Below are 21,677 nucleotides of genomic sequence, written 5' to 3'. Positions count from 1 at the left end.
TCTTGGGTGAATCCCACTTTGGAATTGTTTGCAGAATGTACACGTCAGATTCTGTTCCTGAGTGCTGCCCACGTCACCCTCCCCAGCCCCACTGCCCCCATCTCCCAAAGACAAGCCTTATACCTTCTCTCTTCAAAAGAAGACAAATCTTTGGATTTTTGTATGGATTTTTTAAAGGTGGTGTGTGTGTGTGTGTGTGTGAGAGAGAGAGAGAGAGAGAGACCCATGACTATTAAGGAAAGAAAATTCGTAGAGATCTATAGTGCCCCAGACCATGTTTTCTGTGTAGTGGTTTCTATGCTACACAGCGTGGAAGGTAATTATCTTTGGAGGGGATTGCACGGCCCTGCACAGTCTTCCCCAGTGTAAGATTTATTGTTGGCTGGATTGGGTGTTCTTTATAAGAGCATTTACTCGGCATCTAAAGCGCCGTCAAGACTGCTGCTTCCCAATGATTTTGAGGTTGCAACCACTAAGCTCCGTTTTCCCATCTTGGAGATACACTTCTGCAGTGGTATGCAGGGATTTATAAGGCCTCCAGCTTCCCATTGACAAGGATGGGACTGGCACTGTTAAATCCCACCTCACCCCTTGCTACTGCTGCAGAAAATTCCCCCCAAAGCCCAGGGCCCTCCTGCAGGCTGGCCTGGTTCCAATAGTGGGAACAGGCATAGGAGCACACCCTGTTTTGTGTAAGCCGTGCCCTGCTAATCAGCCTCAAAGTTGACTGCTTTCTTACTTCAACAACAGATAGGCTAAAGGTCTTCTTTAGCTTTTTTTTCTTCCCCTTTATGTGGATCTCATGAATGCCAGAGGAAAACTTGATCTGCGAGTCAGTTAAATATACTGTGTCATGAAACCTTAGGGACCATTGAAATGGGAACAGTGGCCCTTTACTGCTAAGAAGGTGTTTTATTGAAAATGCGCCGACATGCTCTCCCTGGAGAGTGAGCAAAAGAGAAGGCAAGGTGCCCAACATAATACAGGTTGTTCTCTTTGGTAAGCTAAAATAGAGAGTTTGGCACTGCCCTGCTGTGAGCATGCAGGCGATAGAGTAGACGAATGTGCGTTGTTACGTTAAATTGCCATATTCCACCAGCGGCACACCCTCCCCCATTTTAAAGTGTCTTAATTTATGTATTCCAGTTAACAGTTCAGTACATTTCTTTTATCTCTATAGCTTTTAAAAGTTGTCTCGAATAAGTTGAGGTAGTTGAAATTTCCTAACCCTGGCTGGTTTACCAGCAGAGGGCAGGCGTAAAGAAGGTTTTGACATGAGGGTGTGTCACCTGGGGTCATAGAAGGGTGGCCTTGACTGGGAGGCAGACCTGTGAGCCCTGTTCCGAGGGCAAGCTGGAACGTGCTCCCTTTGCCCCAGCAGGCTTGCTGCACACGACAGGTCTCTGGAAAATCTGGCTTTACTAAATAAAGGTGGCCAGTTGCCTGTATCTGATATTCAGCCATTTCTACATAATTAAACACTAAAAAATTAAAATGTAATTTAATCTTATGATCCATTTTTTTCTTTCCCCTTCAGTGACCCAGTTCTGGTTATGCTTAAAATTGAGGGTTTGCATGTAGGTGCCATAAGTGGTGTCACTCTTTGCAGGAGCAGGAAGGAGTCACTATTGATGGGGTAGTGACTCTTTTTTGTAGGTATCTGAAGGATACGTATCGCTCTTTGGGGAATGCTTTCCTTCCTTAAAACGTACACATTTTTGAGAACTGTTCATTCTAGTGTAATCCACTCTAACTTATGGTAGAAGCAGCTCAGTAAAGTATTTTACATTATATTAAAACAACAGATTATATAGTTTTATCATGTTACTGTCAAGCAAATGCAGACTTAGGGCAAAATGTTACTGTTTTTCTTTTCCAGGTGTGATTTTGTTTAGTAGAGATGTTTTATTAATGTCTTCATGTTTAGAGTGAGAGATTTAGGTGGAGAGGTAAATGTTTTCCGTAGTTTATATGCCCATGATATTCATAAGTCACTTGAAGGCTGACATGGCACATCGTGGGTGTGTATATAAGTGAACAAGGGACACTGGCATTATAAAATGTTGCATTAAGTGAAGATGCTAGTGGCCATTGGGAGGACGTCATAAAGAGAAATTTAAACTCCTGTAGAAGAGAAAAGAACTCAGTCTTTTCCCTTGGCCAACCAGGTACAGAAGAAAAACAACGTAATTCGTAGCTTTATTTTCAACACAGACAACAACAACATAAACATACACAGTGTCCATGTGGAGCTACTGCCTTAACTGCCTGTATGTGGATGATGTGTTGATTTATGTTTTTTAAGTAAAAGTGCTGTTTAAATCAAGAAGGAATGGTGAGACTTCCTTGTGAAGGAAGATTTGAGACTAATGCCCAAATCTTAGAAATTGGGTATGGCTATTGCCGTTTAATAACTGTAATTGGCTGCAGGTTGCCAGTCTGTGGAGTGATCCGAAATAGGAAAGCAGGGCTCGTACCAGAGAGAAACGATGTTCTGGGCAGCCTTCAAGCCCTCGCTGGAGCAAGGAGCTTAAATTTTGAATACCCATTTCAGTGTTTTCTCTTTAGCAACAGGATTCATTGGTCAGATCACGTTAAGTCAGGGGGGTCAAATTCATTTTCACTGGGGGGTCACATCAGCCTCACAGTTGCCTTCAAAGGGCTGAATGTAGTTTTAGGACTGTACACATGTAACTACTACTTCACAGTTAAGGGAGAGATCAGTGCTGCCTCTGGGTAGAAACAAGGGTCGGGCTGGACAAAACAAGGCGGAGGGCTGGATTCAGCCCGAGGGCCTTGTGTTTGCCACTTGTGATTTAAGTTGTTGTTTCAGGATATGTTCTGGATACTTCACCATATTAATTGGAAAAGGGAGAGGAAATGAGTCTTAACACAAATGTTGTTTGGAAGAAGATGGAGAATTGAATGAAGGTCTTGGCCTCTCATCATGCAGTTAATTTTTTGACCCATCAAATTATTCATCGATTGTTATTTCACTGACTGGCAAATCAACTTCCTGGCGATAGAAACTGCAGTTGTCTCCTCTGAGAATATGGTCCCATAACTGACTTTATCTGGGCAGGTCTCCTGCTCTCATTGTTGCTAGAAATATATGAGCTGATGTCCATTCACAGGTCTTTCTCCGGTTATTTCCAAGCAGCTCCTAGCAAAGCAGGACCTCAGCCGGAGCTGGAGCATGTGGGCCAAGCAGCATTGCTGGTTCCTCATCACTCACCGGTGTGCCATCCATCCATGCATGGGAATCATGTCCTGGCACTCCTCCTGACTGTCCCGTGAAAATACATTTTATCTTCATGTTCAACTCGGACGGGCAGTAAACCTTTCACATTCTCCTGTGGTCAAGGCCAAAGCCCAGAAGAACTTAACATAACACATAATTTTAGTCCCAGGTGTGTTATTTGCTGGTTAGAGTTTGGGGTAGGATCATAGTAATCTATTCTTAAGTACACAGCCAGCTGCACAATGGACTCATTTAGCAACTGATGGGTTTCTTGTTATGTGGTGTTTGAACAGGGGCTATATCTGTTGTGGGTGTTAGGATGTGGGCATCAGAAATATTTTTCAGTACGGTATTTAGCACGTCCTTCACTCTTTCTTAAACATCAGCACCCCCTTCCCGTACTCATCTTATGTTGTCATGGCCTCTCTTTTCTTTAACTATTCAGTATCTGCTTTCCCATAACCTGGTGCTGGTTATGAAAATAAATCACTTTGCTGTTCTGAATCTCAGTTTCCTCCCCTGTAAAATGGGGATTGCACTTTCTATTCAAATTTTGAAAACTAAATGAGACCCTATGGCTGAATAACACATTCTACAGCACCCTCCAATCCAAATGTCTTTTTGGGGGCGGGATCTTTCTGACCCAGCCTTTCCCAAAAGCCCTCACAGTGATGAGTAAATGGTATTAACTCAGTCTTGTAAGTCACTGTTTTTTTTTTTAAATCATCACCTAAGGATATATTTATATATATGAGGGGGAGGGCGGGGGAGAGAGAGACAGAACCATCAATGTGAGAAAGTGACATCGATTGGTTGAGGATCATACCCACAACCTAGGTATGTACCCTGACAGGGAATTGAACCTGCAACCTTTTGGTGTACAGGATAGCGCCCCAACCAACTGAGCCACTTGACCAAGTCAAGTCATTGTAAGTTTTAACATTATATATTGTACTTCTGCAGCGGAAGGTTCCAGTTCTCAATGTATCCCAAGAACAGTCCAGGTAGACCCACGTGGAAGGGGATCCTGACCACCCATAATTCATCAAAATGTCCTGGACATATACAGCTTCTCCAGGTCTATCACTGATGGTACATTTCCTTGCCTGGAAATAGTCTGAGTCACTGTATCATGTTTGGAAAGTAGTCAGGGAGGGCCTCTGAGTTAGCTTGCTAAGCCACATCCCTCTCCATATTGTCACCTCCCCCTTATCCAACCATCAGTCCTTTAAATACCACCACCCCAAGGGACCTTCCCAGACCTCTCCTGCTCCCACTGATCTGCCTCTTCTCTGTGGTCCCATGTACTTAAAGAAACCATCATACAGCTTAATACTGTACCTGCCACATTGCATCACTCCGATTATTCTGTGAAGGTTCATCTCCAAAACTGGGCCATAAACATCTGTAATGTTTTGTGTGTTTGTTTGTTGTTGGTTTTAATGCTTCTGGAGACTCTTAACTGATAAACACTGACCTGCAAAAGAGGTAGTTAGTCCAGCTTGTAAAAAAAGGATTCATGAGTTTTATGGATGCCTCATGATAAACTTACCTTTTAAAAATAAATTGCTTATTCAAAGTGCACTCTAATTTTGTTCATAGACATTAAACCTCAAAATAATTATAATACCTTTGAAAAATCACATGCGTATTTTGAAATGAACATTTCCACTTTCTCACTGTGCATTGGTTGAAGAGAACTTCCTGTACTTTTATTTTCTGTCTTTGGGGCCCCGCCAGCCCTTCCCAGAGGAGTATATCTCTTTAAGAGTCAGAACTCTGTGATTCATGGTAAATTTGGGCAGATTTAAGGTCCCTCTCCCTAAAAGAGACCTCCCTTGGTTCTCTATTGAATATTCATGAAGGGTGGGGTCATATTTTGGTGATCGGAAAAATTCCATTAGTAAATTTGCTATCTGACACAGAAAGACTGTAGGACAGCATCTGACACTGGTACTTTTCTCTTTTGCAGCTAATTTAGTGGGAGGATTATTGGTTCCCCTTCTGACCTTATTGAAATTGAGGCATTGGCTTGATTGGAAATTTTATCAATATGTCTTCTGCTTCGTAGTAACCTTCCTGTTGACACCTGACTGGAAAAATACTGTCAGGTAAATCTGGAATTACTGGGTTAGGATTTGTGGCTTGCTTTCTTAATCAAAGGAAAATAAGTAAGATTGATGTACTACATTATCCTGAAATATTTTGAGAAAAATAATAAAAATGATTTGTTTGTTTATGCTTTAAGAATAGACCAAGAGGGTTTTCTCCAAAGTTAAAGATGGTAAATAGATAATTTCTAGAGCTGCAAAAATTGAAGAAACTGACCTGACACCTAAGTCGTGCCAGTCCAGCCAACAGAGTTTATTTGGCACACTGGTGATTTTTTGCAAAACAGGGTACTCAGCTGTAAGTAGCCTTGAAGACCAGTGGCTGTTTGTGATAGAGGTCATGTTAACGTGCCAATGCAGAGCAGCTTTTGTCGTTGCTGTTTCTGTGCAAATAAGAAAGGAATTTAAAGAGTTATTTCTTAAGGAGACTGTGTCAGTTGCCTCCTTTAGCATCTGTCATTATCGAAGGGAAGTCCTTCGCTGCATGACTACCAAGCTCCAGGCACCTTGGTAGTCATGCGCTCGCCCCTGGAGGGTAGCTCTGTGCCCGCACCCCACACACTGGCGAGCCCGGGAGGAGAAAAGTGGGAAAGGAGGCCCAGGCTTGCTGAAACGGTCCACGTGAAGCGAAAAGTTCTTTTGCAAAGGCCGTTTTCGAGGAAAGCGCTTCTTTGAGCCCGCACCCTCCCGGCTCTAAGCAGTTGCTATGAGTGTGTGGCGTGCGCCCGGCGGCCAGTCCCCTGCGGTGCCCCTCCGTCTTGTCTGGAAGCTGGGGACAACTCTTTGTCGGTTTCCGAGACGCAGCAAACACGCAACCCCGCGGGTGGCCGCGATCGCAGGGATGCGGGCACGCGGCCCCGGACTCCGGGCAGAGGCGGGTCGGCGGGCGGAGCGCGAGCGAGCCGGGCCTCGCAGAGACAAGGCTCACCTGCGGCGCCGAACCGGGGCGCCGGGCGGCGTGGGGCCCATTGTGTGGGAGGCGGAGGGCGCGGCGCGGCGCTCGCAGGCAGCCTGTGATTGGCGGAACGGGCGGGGCGGGGGGCGCGGCGCGGCGCGTGTGTCAGCCCGCGAGCCGAGCGCCCGCGCGTGCAGTGCGCCGCTCCGAGGCCGCAGGACCCTCGCCCGCCCGCCCTCGCGCGCGGGGCCCCGGCGCCCAGACCCGCACCGGCTCCGCGCGCCCGGCGGCTACATGGACAGTGTCAGGTGAGTCCGTGTGATCGATCCGGTGGTCTGCGCTCCTCGCCCGGGCTCCGCGGGGCAGCTTTCCGGGTGTCGCTGCGGGCCGCCGGAGCGTCCCGGCGGTTTTAAGTTGAGCCTTTTAAAGAGATAATGGTAACGATCGCTGTTTACCAACTTGGCGGGAGTTGCGCTGTGGAAGCGGAGGCGAGAGAAGAGGTGAAGAGGAGGGAAGTGAGCACAGGCCTGTGCGTCCTGAAAAGACACCCTCTCTCGCTCGCCCTCCTTTTAAATGTTGTTGGGTGGGATGTAGTTGCGAGTTGGAGAAAGTCTTGCCGGTGTCGGCTCTCGCACTCTCCTTTTCGTTCACCATTCATTCTTTGCGGGTCTGGCCTTCCCGCAGCCACTTTGGTAAAAGCCCTCCCCTTAGTTGCATGTGGGGGACGTATCTGGGGTGTAATGTGTGTCACTTTTAGAGTAGGATGTATACAAGGCGCCTTCCATCTCAGTGTAACCCATGGCTGTTTCTTTGCTTTTGATAGTTGTTTCTCCCTCCGTCTCGGCTATATTCAGTTTAGCTGTTCAAATTGATGGAGTTTACGTTCATTGGGGGGGGGGGGTGGGGAGGAGGAAGGGGGGAATAAAGCCCCACAGCGAAGCAGGCGGATGAAGCAGCACTCCAGCAGGTTGCGAGTCTCAGCCCCTGTCGCGTTACTTCGCTGGCTAATTAAGCAGTGAGAGGCGTTTCGGAGAGGACGTGCAGCTGAGTGAGGAATGGCCTTTTCTCATCCGAAGGCAGCAAACTCAGCTGTCAAAACTGCTCGAAAGACGGTCAATGGAAAGGAGACCACCACCACCCCCACCCCCCGCCCTCGCCCCAAGTGTTGTGATGGGAAAGAGGATCTTTAGGAAGTGGGCGGTAAAGTTTTAGAGCAAAGTACGTATAGACTCTTCCTTTTGGGGATTAACTCCTTCAAAGCCTGCCAGTTTTAAGGAAAATATCTAATAATTTTATATTCGTGTCCACCCAAAACAAATGTTCTAAACAAGCCAATTTAAAAATACAAATCATCTAATTTCCATAGGTTCCAAAATTCTGAAAGTGACACATTTGGGGGAAAAATTAAGCCTGGTAACAGGAACTGTGAATCATGTTATCAGTGACTAATCTGCTTAAGAAAAAAATGTTACATTTATTTTATCATTTAGAAGTCAGTGTTAAAGGAGCCTATTATTTGTTTGTTTAAATCAAATGAAGTTTTTACTTTAGAAGCAGCCCTGTATTGCTTTGTTTGTTTGTAATAGATTTTTCAAGAGAATGTGTGTGCAATCAAAGATGGTTTATGTGTTAACATGTTCAAGCTAGGATGTCATTGTCAAAGACCTTAGATGTGATCTGATCACATTAAGATTTTAGTTTTGGATTTGATGTGTTGCTGCTGCTGTTTAAAAGAATGTTTCTTGAATGTTGCCTCGTCACTAAGTGAAGACAGAAGCATATTCTCCAAATTGGTACCCTCTGCATAAATTGAAAAAGGGTTTACTTCTATTTTATGTGATTCTTTGTTGCTGCCTGACACATTTTAGTGACAAGTGTGTAAAAATGAAACCAAAATGCAGACTGCCTACTCAGAGACCTGACTGACTTATTCTGGGATGTGATAGAGCTGAACTGAGAACGGACTGGGCTGACACTTGATAATCAAAGTTGATTTATTGTTCATTAGTACTGCATTAGCCCTTTCAGGCAAGACACTTATTTGTGTAGTGGCCTGTCAAGAGCCAGACTGCAAGCACCTGTCATTTCTAAGGCCGAAGATAAGCAACAAATATTAACATGATGCAAATGAAAGTACATTGGTCTACACAAAGGGACACATGATTATACATTTTTTAATTTTTTTATTTATTGACTTTATAGAGACAGAGTGGGGGAAGAGAGGGAGAGAGAGATTTATTGTTCCGCTCATTTATGCATTCATTGGTTGATCCTTGCATGTGCCCTGACCAGGGGTCCAACAGCAGCCTTGGCGTGGCGGGATGGTGCTCCAACCAACTAAGCTACCCGGCCAGGGCCTATAATTTTTTTGACACAGTTTATAAGAAAACTATTAAAGATTTTTTTGGACTAAGGGCTACTTACAGAGGGAAACTAATGGGCTTTATATTCTCTTATTTGCCCTAAGAACTTTCTTTTCTTATGCAGCTCATCTGATGAAAAAAATTGGTCCTTTAAGAAAATGAGAAGCATAGCATGTCAGTTATTTAATCTGAGTAATTCAGGGAGGATAGGCTTCCTGTTTGTGTTGTGTTTTTAAATAAACATATTTTGTTAAATGAAACTTCCAAGCATGGGCTGATTATATGAAAATGTGATGACATAGCTAAGCTATGGTAATGTTGAATAATAATGTCAAGTTCATTTTCTGCAACATGTGTCACTCTCGGATTTTTTTCTTCCCTCCTTGGAAAGAAATGATCTCACAACATATAATAGAAAACAACCGAAGTGTCAAAAGAAAACAAAATTAGTGAACTTTTGTTGCAGCCATAGAAACGCAGATTAACTCACATTTTCCCACAGGATGGAATGGAAACACTTTGCATGAGGATATATAGTGCATTGTCTTCTCAGAATTTTCATTTGACAGGGATTTTAGGGGCTGTGATCTTAATTAAATCTCAACTAGCTGAAATGATGCATCTAAAGGCATGCCGTGTCGTATAACCTTGCTCAGTTGGTAAACCATAAATCATCAGAAAGCTTGTGATAGGAATTGTTGGCTTGAGTCTTTTTTGTTTGTTTGCAGTTAAGTGTACCTTAAAAACAAAACCCCCACCAGTGATGGTTTGTATTTGCTTATTGTCAGGAGCTGTCACTTGAAAGATAAACTCTCTGAAGACACTGACCAGTTCTGCAACTTTTTAGCTAGCCTCCACACATGTGTAAGACACAGGAAAGTTAAAATCCACATTAATTAGAAGCCATGAAATTCCAGATTTATCTGGGCTAATTAATGTGTCAGAAGTGTGTTTGAGTTACTGCGTTTCTGAAATCATCAGGAGAGAATATTGTAACCAACTTCTCGGCTTGATACAGATTTTGAGTGAAATTTGATTGGCAAAAAAGGAAGGTTGGAAAAATTCATTTTATTATGTGATTTAGTTGTAGATTAACATCATCACTAAAAGAGAAATTTAAAACCGCGTTTTTATCTTAGTGACTAGGCAAATGTGATAGCCAACTAGAATCCACTTCAGGTAGTTCTTTGTGATTTAAGCAAGGAATAATAATGCAACAACAGATGATGAGAGAAGGTTCAAGTAAATAAAGACATAAGTTGTGCCTCTGTGTGTGTTATATGTTAAAATATGAATTGCACAATAAGGAGTTATAATCATTAAATAGCTATTAACTAGTCCAAGTTTTACAAATTGTGTTGTTTGTAAATACTGGGTTGTTTACTTTTAGTACCTTTAAAACATTTTTTGGTTCAGATATATTCTCTAGTAGAAGAAGCTATATAAAAATTGGGAGAGCTATTTTGTGATATGTTGATTTTGTACATCTCTGTACACATTGCTTTAGAGAAGTGTAGACAAGCAAGCCCAGGAGTTAACGTTCTGATAAGCTCTAGGTCCCTGGGGAGGGGGGGGGGGGAGGAACATAGCTTTATGTATACCTGCATGGCTAGATTTGGTGATAGCCTTAACTCCCTAAACTAAATTTTTGTTTAGTGAAAGGTTTCTTTTCTTGGAAGCGGAAGCAGCACGATAGTTCTGGACATGCATTTTAGTCATTTTGAGTGTGCAATACTTTTTTCCTACCTCGTATAATTCAGCTTTATTTTCATTTATTCTTTTTTAAAGAAAACTCAGGTACCTCTTCTTAGCTAAACAGCCCTATGCAGTATTATTTGGAAAGAGCTAAACTAGGCCTTTACTTTAGGGTTGTAGGAATAATCTCTTCCAACCTGGCAGTTACTTGAAAAGAAATTAATTTAGAAAGAGAATAGCGAATAGCAAGCCACATATATATCATGCCTCATTTTCGAATCCAGTTAAAAGCATGAAGATGCAATCTAAATGTTATAGTCTACTTTTTATTTTTTTCTTTAGAATACCTTGGTACCATGTTTTAATTTTTAAGTTTTATCTTGCCCTTAAATCTGAAACATTGTTGTTCAAATAACTGAGAACAAGGTAAATCAACAACATCAAAAAGGTCGGCTTCTCTGATTTCTCAAGGGCTTGTTATTTTGTACTTCCCAATTCTATTTGATGTCTTGACAAAACAAGATGACACAGGGGAGAATACATTAAATTTTGATTTTTTTCATCTAACCTGTTACAATTGTGGTAGCTTAATTTCTCATATTTTCTTCTGAAGGTGTTTTTTTTTGTACAATTACTCGATAATTGTCACACCATTTCATGAGATGTGTCCTTGCAGCTTTTCCATTTGCCTGAATTTTACTAAGTATTTTTGAACATATTTTGACCTTTAACACATAGGGAGCTTTTGGCTGGGTTTTGTCTTCATTAGAAATAAATCAGTGAATGGTGAGATTGTCAAAGAAGCAACTGATGTTTCCTCATTAGAATCTAATTTGCACCCCTTAGCTTAACTGTGATGTATAAGGTGAAGGTGTTGGAAATAGGAATGAGAAACTGCACACTTTGAGAAACCAAAGTTGTAATAATTCTTTAAAAAAGGAGGCAACACACCCTAGAAGTAAGGCCTTATCCAACTTTGGAATGATCTATTTTTGGCCTACCTCAGTGTTCAACCCCATTATAGTACCCCCCTCCACCTCAATAATGTGGGGAAGAAACACATATTTGAAGTTAAGCTTCTGTGATATTTTGTATGCTGGTTAAAGCATGAAAAAAAAAGCAAGAGTTGTACATTTTATTCTTAGTCTTAGAAAAATGTTTTATTGAGAAAAGATAAAGACTCCATTTTTCTGCCTTTAATAGTATCCTTTGACCTACAATGGTATCTACAAGTTATCCTTTATTTTGATTGTGTATGTTTCTCAAATAGGATTGATACAGTGGCTACCTCTTTACTATTTTTGAATACTGTTTCAATTTAAGAGAACTTCTTTAGCTAAGGCCTCTTTTTTTTTTTTCTTCAGGAGCTCAAAATTTATGGATAGAATCTTTTTTGTGGTTCTCCGAGGTACCTTCTCCCCTCCGATCTGCAGCAGTTAAAAATGATTGTTGTTGTTATTGTTAGTATAAACTATCATAGCAGCTTTGATTCATGTGCACTACATTATTTTCCATCTCTTCAGCAGGAGGAAGGGATTGAGGGAGGAAAAAGCTTTTTTCCCTTTAAATAGTAATAATAATACTTGCTCAGTTGAAAACATCAGTGTTTATCTGATGATTATTTTCAGGTGTAGCTTCCATTGTTTCCTGTATTTAACAGTCGCTAATGGAAGAAGCGATTTAATTTATGTAAACTTTACATTTTTATGCAAATGAAGCTGATATTTATTGAAGCTAAAACAATTCTGCTGGCACTTAGTGAGTAACCTTGCGTGTGGGGGATGTTAGAGGACAGCAGTTGAGGTTCCAGTAAATTGTCTGCTGTAAACAAATAGGAATTTCTGACCTCTCTTTAAAATTTAAAGACAAAAGAAAAGAAGAGCTGGAGGAGCTTTGCTAGAGATTGCTTATTAGGGTTGATAACCTGGAATAACTCCTGATTGGCAGGCAAGTCTTAGCCATACAATACTTCCTGAAAGAAAGGTAGCCTTTCTTGATAGAATGCAATAAACAACATGATAAAAAATGAAATGCTAATTGCATTTTAAAGAGGCCCCTTTTTTCAGAAATTTTAATAGGTGGTTGTATTGTTACTGAGAGAACAGTTATGCTAATGACTCACTACTTAGATGATTTTGCATTAATATAATAACCATTACCTGCCTTAATGCTTTGTACAGTATTGTGGCAAAATAGCTAACTCTAAAAGAGTTATACAAAAAGCAGAATTCCATAATAAAATAGAATTACACTTCCAACATGAATAGTAGGCTTTTTAATTTTTTTAAGACTGAAATATTATGTCAGGAATGTGTTTTCTTTTCTCTATGATACAGCTGCCTAGCATGGTATCTTCCTGTGTGTGTGTCTGCACCCATGTGCTCTTCCTTGATATGATAGGGACAGATAGAAGCTCCCCAACTTTTCCATTTGTCAATATACTAGTTTTATCCATTGGCTTAATAATTGTAAAACCTTGTCTCTCTCAGGGCAGCAGTGGTGTTTCTTCTACACAGGCTGTTCTATATGGCTATGTAAAATTTGGTATCATTCATTTTTTTGTGTGGAGTCATTTTCTTTGGTTTGTTTTGCTGTTCTGGAACCTTCTGATTTAAAACTTATTTTCTTCTTGTTATTTGATGAACCAGCTGTCACTGCCTAACCTGGTCAGTTATCATCCAAATACAGCCCAAACTCTCTCTATATGGGACTGGAGTTTTCTGGGACATATGTGTGGTGCAAGACCAGAGATTAAAAATAGTTTCTAAAGTAGTAATCCAGATTAATTGAAATAAAACTGTGTTTAAAATATTTCATCTTCTCATTTTTATTATTTGTACACATAACAATTATGAGGAGAAGCTGATGTACAAAATTTATGTGTGCTTATACTGGTCAGTATTTACTTACAGATCATATAAGTGTAAACTGAAGAGAAAGCAAAAAAAAAGATAGCATGTTATTTTCCTTATTTGTATTGTGTCTTCTCCCTGCTCACTCAATTCCTCCAATTGTCTCCTAGATTAAAAATATGTATTGTTTCTATGGGTTTTTTTATTTGTTAGCTTTTTAGATTTTTTTGTCCTCTTCCATCATCTACCATGCCTGTTGGGAATAAAAGGAAATAACAATGCATATTATTTTAATTATCTTCTATCATTCAGCTGATATGAAGTCATTTTGAAGTAAAAGAAAACTGTATCAGGCAAAATTTACACGGCAGTGTAAGGGCTTTTTGCAGCATTTGTTAGTGCTAACAACGTTTTGCCAATTACTGATGTTAAGGTGGCAACAGGCCCATAGTAGCGGCATCTGAAACTCAGCTGTATTTCTGCCGTTCCAGCAGATTTATGCACACCTCGGGTCAACCACACCCAGTTGCTATCAGTCAGCTGTGTCGTGCACGCGCGGGTGTGTATGTTTTAATTCAAAATTTCCTCTTGAAACTCAACTAAAGAGTGTTAACTGTGTGTTTTTTAAATTCAGTTTTGTATGCTAGCATTCTTTAAATGTCTGCCAGAACTTTAATTTGAATTTCTGATCCCTGAAGGCAGCTATGCAGAATCATTCTAGTTCTTCATAAATTGCCTTTTATGATTCATTGTTAACTCGTAAAACATACACATTTCTATATACTCAGACAGTTAAGGTACTTACAGTATTGGGGATATAATTTTTTGCATTATATTTAAATTTTCATTTGAGAAAGAAAACAAGAAATAAGTTGAACTATCAGTGAAGGCATGAGCCCGGTAGCACAGAAAATATTAGAAATTAATGTTACTTTTCTTTTCTCAAGGAAGGTAAAGGAGATGGCATAGAATTGGGGAGAAAAGTCTTAGTTTAGACTGAGTACTCTCAAAGAGGGGCCCATAAATATTAGAGCACTGTAGTGAAAAACTCACATGACTGTTTTAAATACTATTGATTTAAACCACTGGCTAGATTTTATGAATCAAAGTGTAATTTCTAAGCTTTGACCATATTTCTCAATGCTAAAGCACTCTCTCTTGTGTGCCTTTAGCTGCTTTCCAGACATTCAACGCAGGATTAAATGATAGTAGTTGCAGTGATCAATAGGTTAAGACCGGTACAATCACTCTTGCTGCTAATGACCTCAGTAGTAATGGGCAATAAAGTGTGGGCTCTAATAGCCCCTCGCTGGTACTGCATGCCCTTTGATTCCTGGTATTAGTAGGGACTGGCTATGTGAAAAACTGGAACATTGGGAGTTTAGGGAGGGGTATGTAGGCTATAATTCTTAGCTGTTTAAAGCCTTAAAATGTGCCCCTCCCCCCTTCTGTCCCACAATGGTTTCTGTCCATTTACGTATGTTTCCTAAAGCTTTCCATAACCTATTTTTGATACATGGAGCATAAACTTTGGGGAAGGAAATCTCAGTTTTATCACATTTATAAATTAATCTCCAGTCCACTTTGGAGGCTCAAAGCTAACTGGTGTGAAAATGTGCTTTCAGATGGTAAAAGCAAAGGTAAGGCCATCGGGATATAATAACCCACTTGTGATTATTCAGAGACCGATCCCCAAGCTGGAGGATTACTCAGGCTTCTTGCCTCTTTCTTCCCTTTGGCTGTGCCTGCTGCTTTATGCATTTTAAAACTCATCAGCACCTCCATCTTAATGTCCAAAGGGAAAAAGAAGGAGAGACCCAAGTCCACTTTTCTGTTTCGTAACACAACTACAAAAACTGAGTAACTGTGGGAAGAGGAAATTTATACTGTTGGCTATATGTAAAGATTTAAAAATTATATGTCAGTCCTTTTAACTTTTTTAAATGAATTTTATTGAAGTATAATTTGCATATTATAAAATGCTCTCATTTTAAGTGTACATTTGGGAAAATTTTGATAATTCTCTACATCTGTGTGACTGCCTTCCCAATCGAGATAGAGGGCATTTCCATCAGCGCCCCCACAAAATTTTCTTGTTCCTCTTTCTAGCATAAGCTTTCCACGTTTCTTCTAAAAATCACGATCAAGTGTGGTCTCTGTGACAATTTCTGCTACACCACTGTTAATTTTGTGTTCCTCGCCAGTTTAGAGGAACACAAACCACCCTATTCCTTACACCACCCTATTCCTGTCTATTTTCCTGTTCATCGCCATCAGAAATTTGGCTCAAGAGTATTTGTATTGTACATCATCCAAGGAACGCAGAGGAAAAAAGAACCGTAAACATGGTTCTTTTGTTTACTTAAGCCTCCCGGTATGATGATGCAACTCTCAACGAAAAGTAAACTTCTGTTGTGATACCTTGGCGCTAGCAGCTCAGAAGATAGTGATTGGCACCCTAATACATGTTGGAAAATTCAAAATGTTTCTTCTGTCTGAAGACAAAGTAGAGTAATTGGAATTAGTTTATAGATGGTTAGGTGTTTTTCAATAATGTCTTCTTGGTGTTTGCCTTGGATTAAAGTCCACTGTAAACCGTTGGTGATATTTTGTGTTTGGACGTAGTGTCTTTTTTTTTAAAAGGATAATTTATCCATTCATATACATCTGTCCCTTTTTGCATGTAAAAATATTCAGACATTCCCATCTGTTTTAAATTTACAATGTATCTACATCCACATTTGAAAGGCCGCTGCAGTAGAAAGAATTTGTTGATGACCTTCCAGAGTTGGGTTAATGAAATTTTTCAAATGTTCTGGTTAGTGTTTTCCAAACAATGAGAAACTTGTATATAAACATCCTCACACAAACATACCCGAGACAAAAGTGCAGGGTGTTCACTGTACATGAATCTGACCTTCAGGAACCATTTTTAGTTCATCAAAATTAGTGATGCTGAGAAATCGGGACATCAGTGCATAATGACTGTGAAATTAGGAATGAGAGCTTGCTATGCAAATGACAGGACAAATCATGTGAAAAAGTCAAGATAAACTGCTTATTAAGGCATTATGTTACATAAAATTAATACTGCATTTCTCGATTTTTGCTTACTGTTCCCCTGAAAGATTTTTAAATTCTTTTATCTTTTGATCAGCTATTGTCTGCCAGATTTTTTTTTAAAGTGGCACACAGGCAAAGTGCAAAACATGTTATTACCTTTTATTGTAATACATGAAATGACAGCAGATCCTTTTTAACAAAAGTATATCCTTTACTGCTTCTTGCTGTCACATGTTTGATTAGAAACCAAAGAAAAGTAAGATGCTTAAATATTACTGTTAGAAGACATACAGTTTTGTCTTTTCTTTCATTGTTTTTTTCTTTCCTTTTTTTTTAATTTGGGGGGGTGATTTTTCATGAAATAGTCTTCTTGTATTATGGGGACTGACAAAATGGTTCTCAATGTAGTCTGCAAATTAAACACAAGTGCAGTGATTATTTTGAATAGCTAAATTACATTCTAGAAAGCTTGCAGAATTCATAGCATTGTCATTAGGTATCCGCTTGAATACAATTTGTGTAACCTTGGCCAAGACAGCCTGTCATTTTAATGTCAGTGTTTTATCTGAACAAGACATCATCCTTTCAAGATACTGTGTGCAGGTTCCTTGCAGAGATGCCCGTGCAGAAACGTGTTAACAGTTGCAAATACGAAATGCTATCAAGTTCATCACTGGAGCTGTTTGTCACTGAAATGTCATGGAAAGCAGCTTTAATGGTATCACACACAATATGAAAGGACAGAGACATCTGTATGCTGGGTGAATAAGGAAGGGCGAAAGACGTTGTAGGAAGGGTCTGTGTTTAAGTTCAGAAGGTGTGTCCAAAGATCAGTTATCCACAAGACTAAGCATCCCATGATTGTCCTTAAAGTCATGATCCACAGAGGAAATGAATCATGTGAGCTCCAGCTGCAGAGGTACTGGTTCCCATTTGCCTTCTTTGCTAAAACAAAATTCAAGTTTGTGTTGACTTCCTACAGCTCACTTTGATGGAAAACTCATTCTTAATAAGAAATTGAAATTATTCTAACCGAGCTACAGACAACATTAACTAAGCCTTCTGTCCTTGTCTGCTTGCAAGAATGCCTGGAACACCTGTCAGTGCTGCAGGGTTTTCTTTCATTATTTGCTTAAAATAAACTTCATAATAGATTCAGTAGGGTCTGTTGCTACCTCCCCTCTGGATAAGTACATTGTGCATGGGAAATTGGTCAGTTCTCAAAGCATCTGGTGACTGGCAGCCGCTGAACCCAGAAAGACTGAGTGCTGTGTGCGTGTGGTTTCCTGGCTCCTGCTTATCCTGTGTTAACGTTCTAGGTGCCCGTGTCAGTGGCTATGATGACACCTCAAGTCATCACTCCCCAGCAGATGCAGCAGATCCTCCAGCAACAAGTGCTGAGCCCTCAGCAGCTCCAGGTTCTCCTGCAGCAGCAGCAGGCCCTCATGCTTCAACAGGTAACTGTCCTGCCTCCTGCTCTGTGTCCCACACACCTGCCCATCACTCCAGTCAGGTTGCCCTCACCTGAGCAGCAGTTTTCCCCCTGACAGAATAAGCACAGCAGGGAGTGCGGGGCAGGACAGACTTCATCTACGCCCCTGAAAGGGAAACTCTGCCAGAGTTACTGGGTGTGGCCCTGGAGAGCACCTGAAGGACTGAGAATAGGGCTGTAATTGGACTTGGTAGAAATAAGATCTTTTAGGCTTATGTGGCTTTACATTCTTTTATTTGGTAAGCCCAGAGGCCTCTAAACGATGTGAATCAAAGCAGAGTGGGGGAAACACTGGGAACGAGTTTAATGCAGCAGCTCTTGAAATCCCGACTTCAACTTAGAAACTTACCAAGTTTTGTTGTTGTTGTTTTTTTTCTACTTAAAGAACCATTTTGGGGTTGGCTAATCGTAAGGTACATAATTGCCTTTATTTTTTCACCTGTGCTAATGCTGCAATGAATGTCTGGCTACCATTGTTCCATGGAGACCTAATCTTCAGACTTCATGAACACTTGAATGGAAGAGATGGGATTCAGTACTATAGTGACCAGCATTACAGGGTGAGGTGTGGGGACAAGGTACAGAGGAGACTGGCTTACCCATGGTGCTGATGCGCACACTAGACAGCCTCAGCTTTTTTCAGCCCTGTCATTTGGGACGCGTGTTATCATTTAGGGTGCGTGTTCCTGTTTTGCAGTGGAGGTTCACCAGACTCTCTCAGCAAGGGCGTATCGGCTTTGTTGTACAATCAAAGGTCATCCCTTGCCTTATTTTAATTAATTTGTGTAGAAAGTGGTATGTTTTTCATCAGTTCATTCGGGATATTACTTTTCAAACAATAATGCCAAGACTAGGCAGTGTGTGCTGAAATTTATTATCAAGTTTCAAACTAAAGGTCAGGCCATTACAGATAAAAGGATGCTATTTTTCAAATCACCGTTTGTATATGGAACCAAAGAGGGACAGTGACTGGCGCTACCCTTTGTGACTTACCGTCCTTTCCTTTCTTTGTAGCAGCAGCTTCAAGAGTTTTATAAAAAACAACAGGAGCAGTTGCAGCTTCAACTTTTACAACAACAACATGCTGGAAAACAGCCTAAAGAGGTACCGACAATACATATTTTACTTTCAAACCACAGATCCCAGAGGGCTATCTAGTGGCTATTAAACTGTCATTCATCTTTTAAATGATTGCACAACTCAGCTGACTCTATCGGTTCTCAGCTTTCAGACCAAGAAATATTGTCCTGTTTTCGCTCAGATTTTTCTGGGTTCTATTTGTTTGCTAACACGTATTTTATAACACTACTGCAGGTACACCTCGTGTGAGCACTGGGAAGTACGATTGTGAGCAGAACCTTCCAGGCTCCTTTTGCAAGAGGTACCTGGGGAAAGTGAAGCACTTTTCAGTAAAATTTGATTTGGACAAACAAAAAGTTAGAGCACAATTAAACACCCACGATCTTAGTTTAACTTCTTGCAAGTTGTCCATATAGTAACTAGTGCTAAAGGCAAGAATGCAGTAACACAAATTAAGATTACAGAATTCTCCAGCTTGGAATGTGTGTGTTTCCCCAACAAAATATAGTGCATTATAGCAACTTTCCATGTGCACAGTATTTTGGAAGTGACACAGTTTATTGCACAGTATCCCACCCAGTTAAGGGACAGTATTATTTCCATAAATGGTAAGGCCTTCAGAAGCGGAGAGAGGGGTTCCCCTCACCTCCTGTACTGTTCTGTGTGCATGAGTCTTAGTCATTTTGAGGGAGTATTTTTATGTATGCCTGTATTATCATGACATCTTTCTACCCATTCCAAAGTTATCTTATGTAACGTAACTTCCTCATATTTTTACAGTGACTGAAATACTTTTCATATAAGTGTGCTCCTTGGAATGGCAGAATTTATAGCTCGATAAACAGCTCAATAGTCCAATTTAATGGCTTATTCACTGGCCCTAGGCAAGAAGCCACTTCCCTTGGTTGGGAAGGAGTCTTCCCAGGTGACTTGGCACACAGGCGAGGAGGCCAGGAAGCACGGATTTTACACACTGGGAATGACCCAGACCTTCTCCCTTTGTCGGTCCCTCCCTCAACATAAATTGGGTGCATTTTTCCATACCCTTCCAAGTTTTCACCCTGGAGTCCTCTGCAGCAGCCTGACTATAACCCCCTGTAGAGTAGGGGCAGTTTGGGGGTAAAGGCGGGGAGGTGCTTTAGTGAAAATGCTGACACAACCTGTGTACAGTGGCGTACTACTGGGCGCTGCTGTAATAGAAAAGGAAACAGATTAAAAAGTGTCTAAAATGTAAATCTAAAGGACTAACAGTAATTAAAATGGAAATGGCACAGGGAGGGAAGGCATGTAATTGTGAGATATCACTGTGCAGAAGGCTCTCAGCTTTGTTTTGCTGGCTGTTTTTCTAATTCAGTAGGGCTTACTCATCAGTGGCAGTTCAATGCGCGTTAATGACTCTGGGATTGCAGGCATCACTCTGGACAAAGAAATGATTATTGTGCGGTCAAAAGAAGTTCAAAGACAAGAAGGGAATTTCAGTTTTTTCCTTAGAGATCCACATTCAAGAGCATATAAATTAAGCCAAATGTTAAAAACCACAGTCTGAAAGCTGACTTCAAAGTCACAACTCTCTAATTAATGAACTGCGAGCTTCAGTTTGGACAAGTTGTGGTTTGATGCGCCCATAAATCAACATGACAGGCCTGTTTCTCAGTCTCAGACAGTGCTTGTCATTGAGTCACATCAGATGTAAACACAGCAGAAAAAAGAAGGGATATGAAGGAGGTGCAATTGATCAACAGAATTGGTAAAAACCCACTTTTGAAGCACATTATGCATGATCACAGGAAATGGTTACAGCCTCAAGAGGTTTCCCCTTCTGCCGTTGCTTTTTTGAATCAGATTTCTAACAGCCTTCAAAAGGGAGAATAAGAATTATGGAGTTTCTCCCCTGTGGCTCACAGGCAATAACCCCCTGTTGTTATTTTGTGCTTCTTTCTTTTCAAAGGCATCAAAATTTAGTTTTTTAAAGATCTTTAACTCTATACTTGAAGACAAACAAAAAAGGGCTGCCACTGTCATTCTTATCAGTTACCAGGGATTGTGTCTTTCCTTTCTGTTGCCACTTCTTATTAACCTCTTATTTGGTCTGTTAGACATCGTTTGGAATGCACATCTGCATGCTGGGAGAACATGAAAGTTCAGATGTGCTCAGAGGGCAGATAAAGAAATGTGAAGGGGAAAGTTACGCAGCAGAAGGAAGGATAAAAGTTAACTCTCCCAAATTGCTGCTGTCAGAAAGGGGGCATCTCGGCATGCAGAAATGCTGCTGGTGTCTGAGTTTGGGAAGGGTGGTGGGAGAGGAAAGGGAATAATACTCTGCCTCTGAACAAGGAGGTGAGACATTGCAGTAGCATGTTAGCATTTCCAGGACGTTGGTCACACTTTGTCATCCATTTTGAAGAAGGCAAAGGTGATAATAAAATGTATGTTGCCTTAACATCCTGAGGGTAGACAGACACACGGGCAGGTCTTCTTGGATTCCAAGATATGTTCATAGTGCCAGTAGATTTGGTCAAGACCTGTGGTAACACTGATTAAGAGACTCTTAATTTCCTAAGGTAGTCTCCTGAAATTATGCAGGTGGTGGTCCTTTTGTGCTACAAAGAAATAGAGTCACATGGTAGCAATTTCATAATGTGGAATGGTGATATTGACTTTAAACAAGGTTTGAACTTGAATGTTGACAGATGGAACAAGTATATTAATTTACTGAATTCCCAGTCATTAGTGGCTCATAATTTTGAATTGTCAGGTTTTCCTCCACCACCACCCTCCCCCCCCTTCCCTGTTTTGATTACCTTTGCTGTAAGTCGCTTGAACTTTGGCCAAAACAATGAACCTTCACTTGCTTTTTTCCCTAAAGTTGCCTCAAAGATGTTTCC

General features: G+C 40.8%; 1 protein-coding gene across 20 annotated transcripts in view; it reads left to right on the top strand.

Moving 5' to 3' along the window:
- The window catches only part of FOXP1 (forkhead box P1), a 623,669-nt gene that overhangs the window by 511,406 nt on the left and 90,586 nt on the right, over positions 1–21,677 (top strand). For 17 of the 20 annotated variants that reach the window (XM_037040949.1, XM_037040948.1, XM_037040945.1 and 14 more), the window contains 2 exons: positions 17,540–17,677; positions 18,727–18,816. In XM_037040949.1, the coding sequence (XP_036896844.1) occupies positions 17,540–17,677; positions 18,727–18,816 (228 nt within the window). Of the gene's footprint in view, positions 1–6,449; positions 6,556–17,539; positions 17,678–18,726; positions 18,817–21,677 lie in introns of those variants that run through there. The other 3 variants (XM_037040956.1, XM_037040954.1, XM_037040962.1) reach the window with 2 other exon arrangements.

Source organism: Sturnira hondurensis, unplaced genomic scaffold (assembly GCF_014824575.4).
Source record: "Sturnira hondurensis isolate 20B ecotype Veracruz unplaced genomic scaffold, ASM1482457v3 Scaffold0002840, whole genome shotgun sequence".
Taxonomy (NCBI): Eukaryota; Metazoa; Chordata; class Mammalia; order Chiroptera; family Phyllostomidae; genus Sturnira; species Sturnira hondurensis.
The sequence above is the reverse complement of the archived record's forward strand: the minus strand, read 5'-3'. Positions and strand labels throughout refer to the sequence as shown.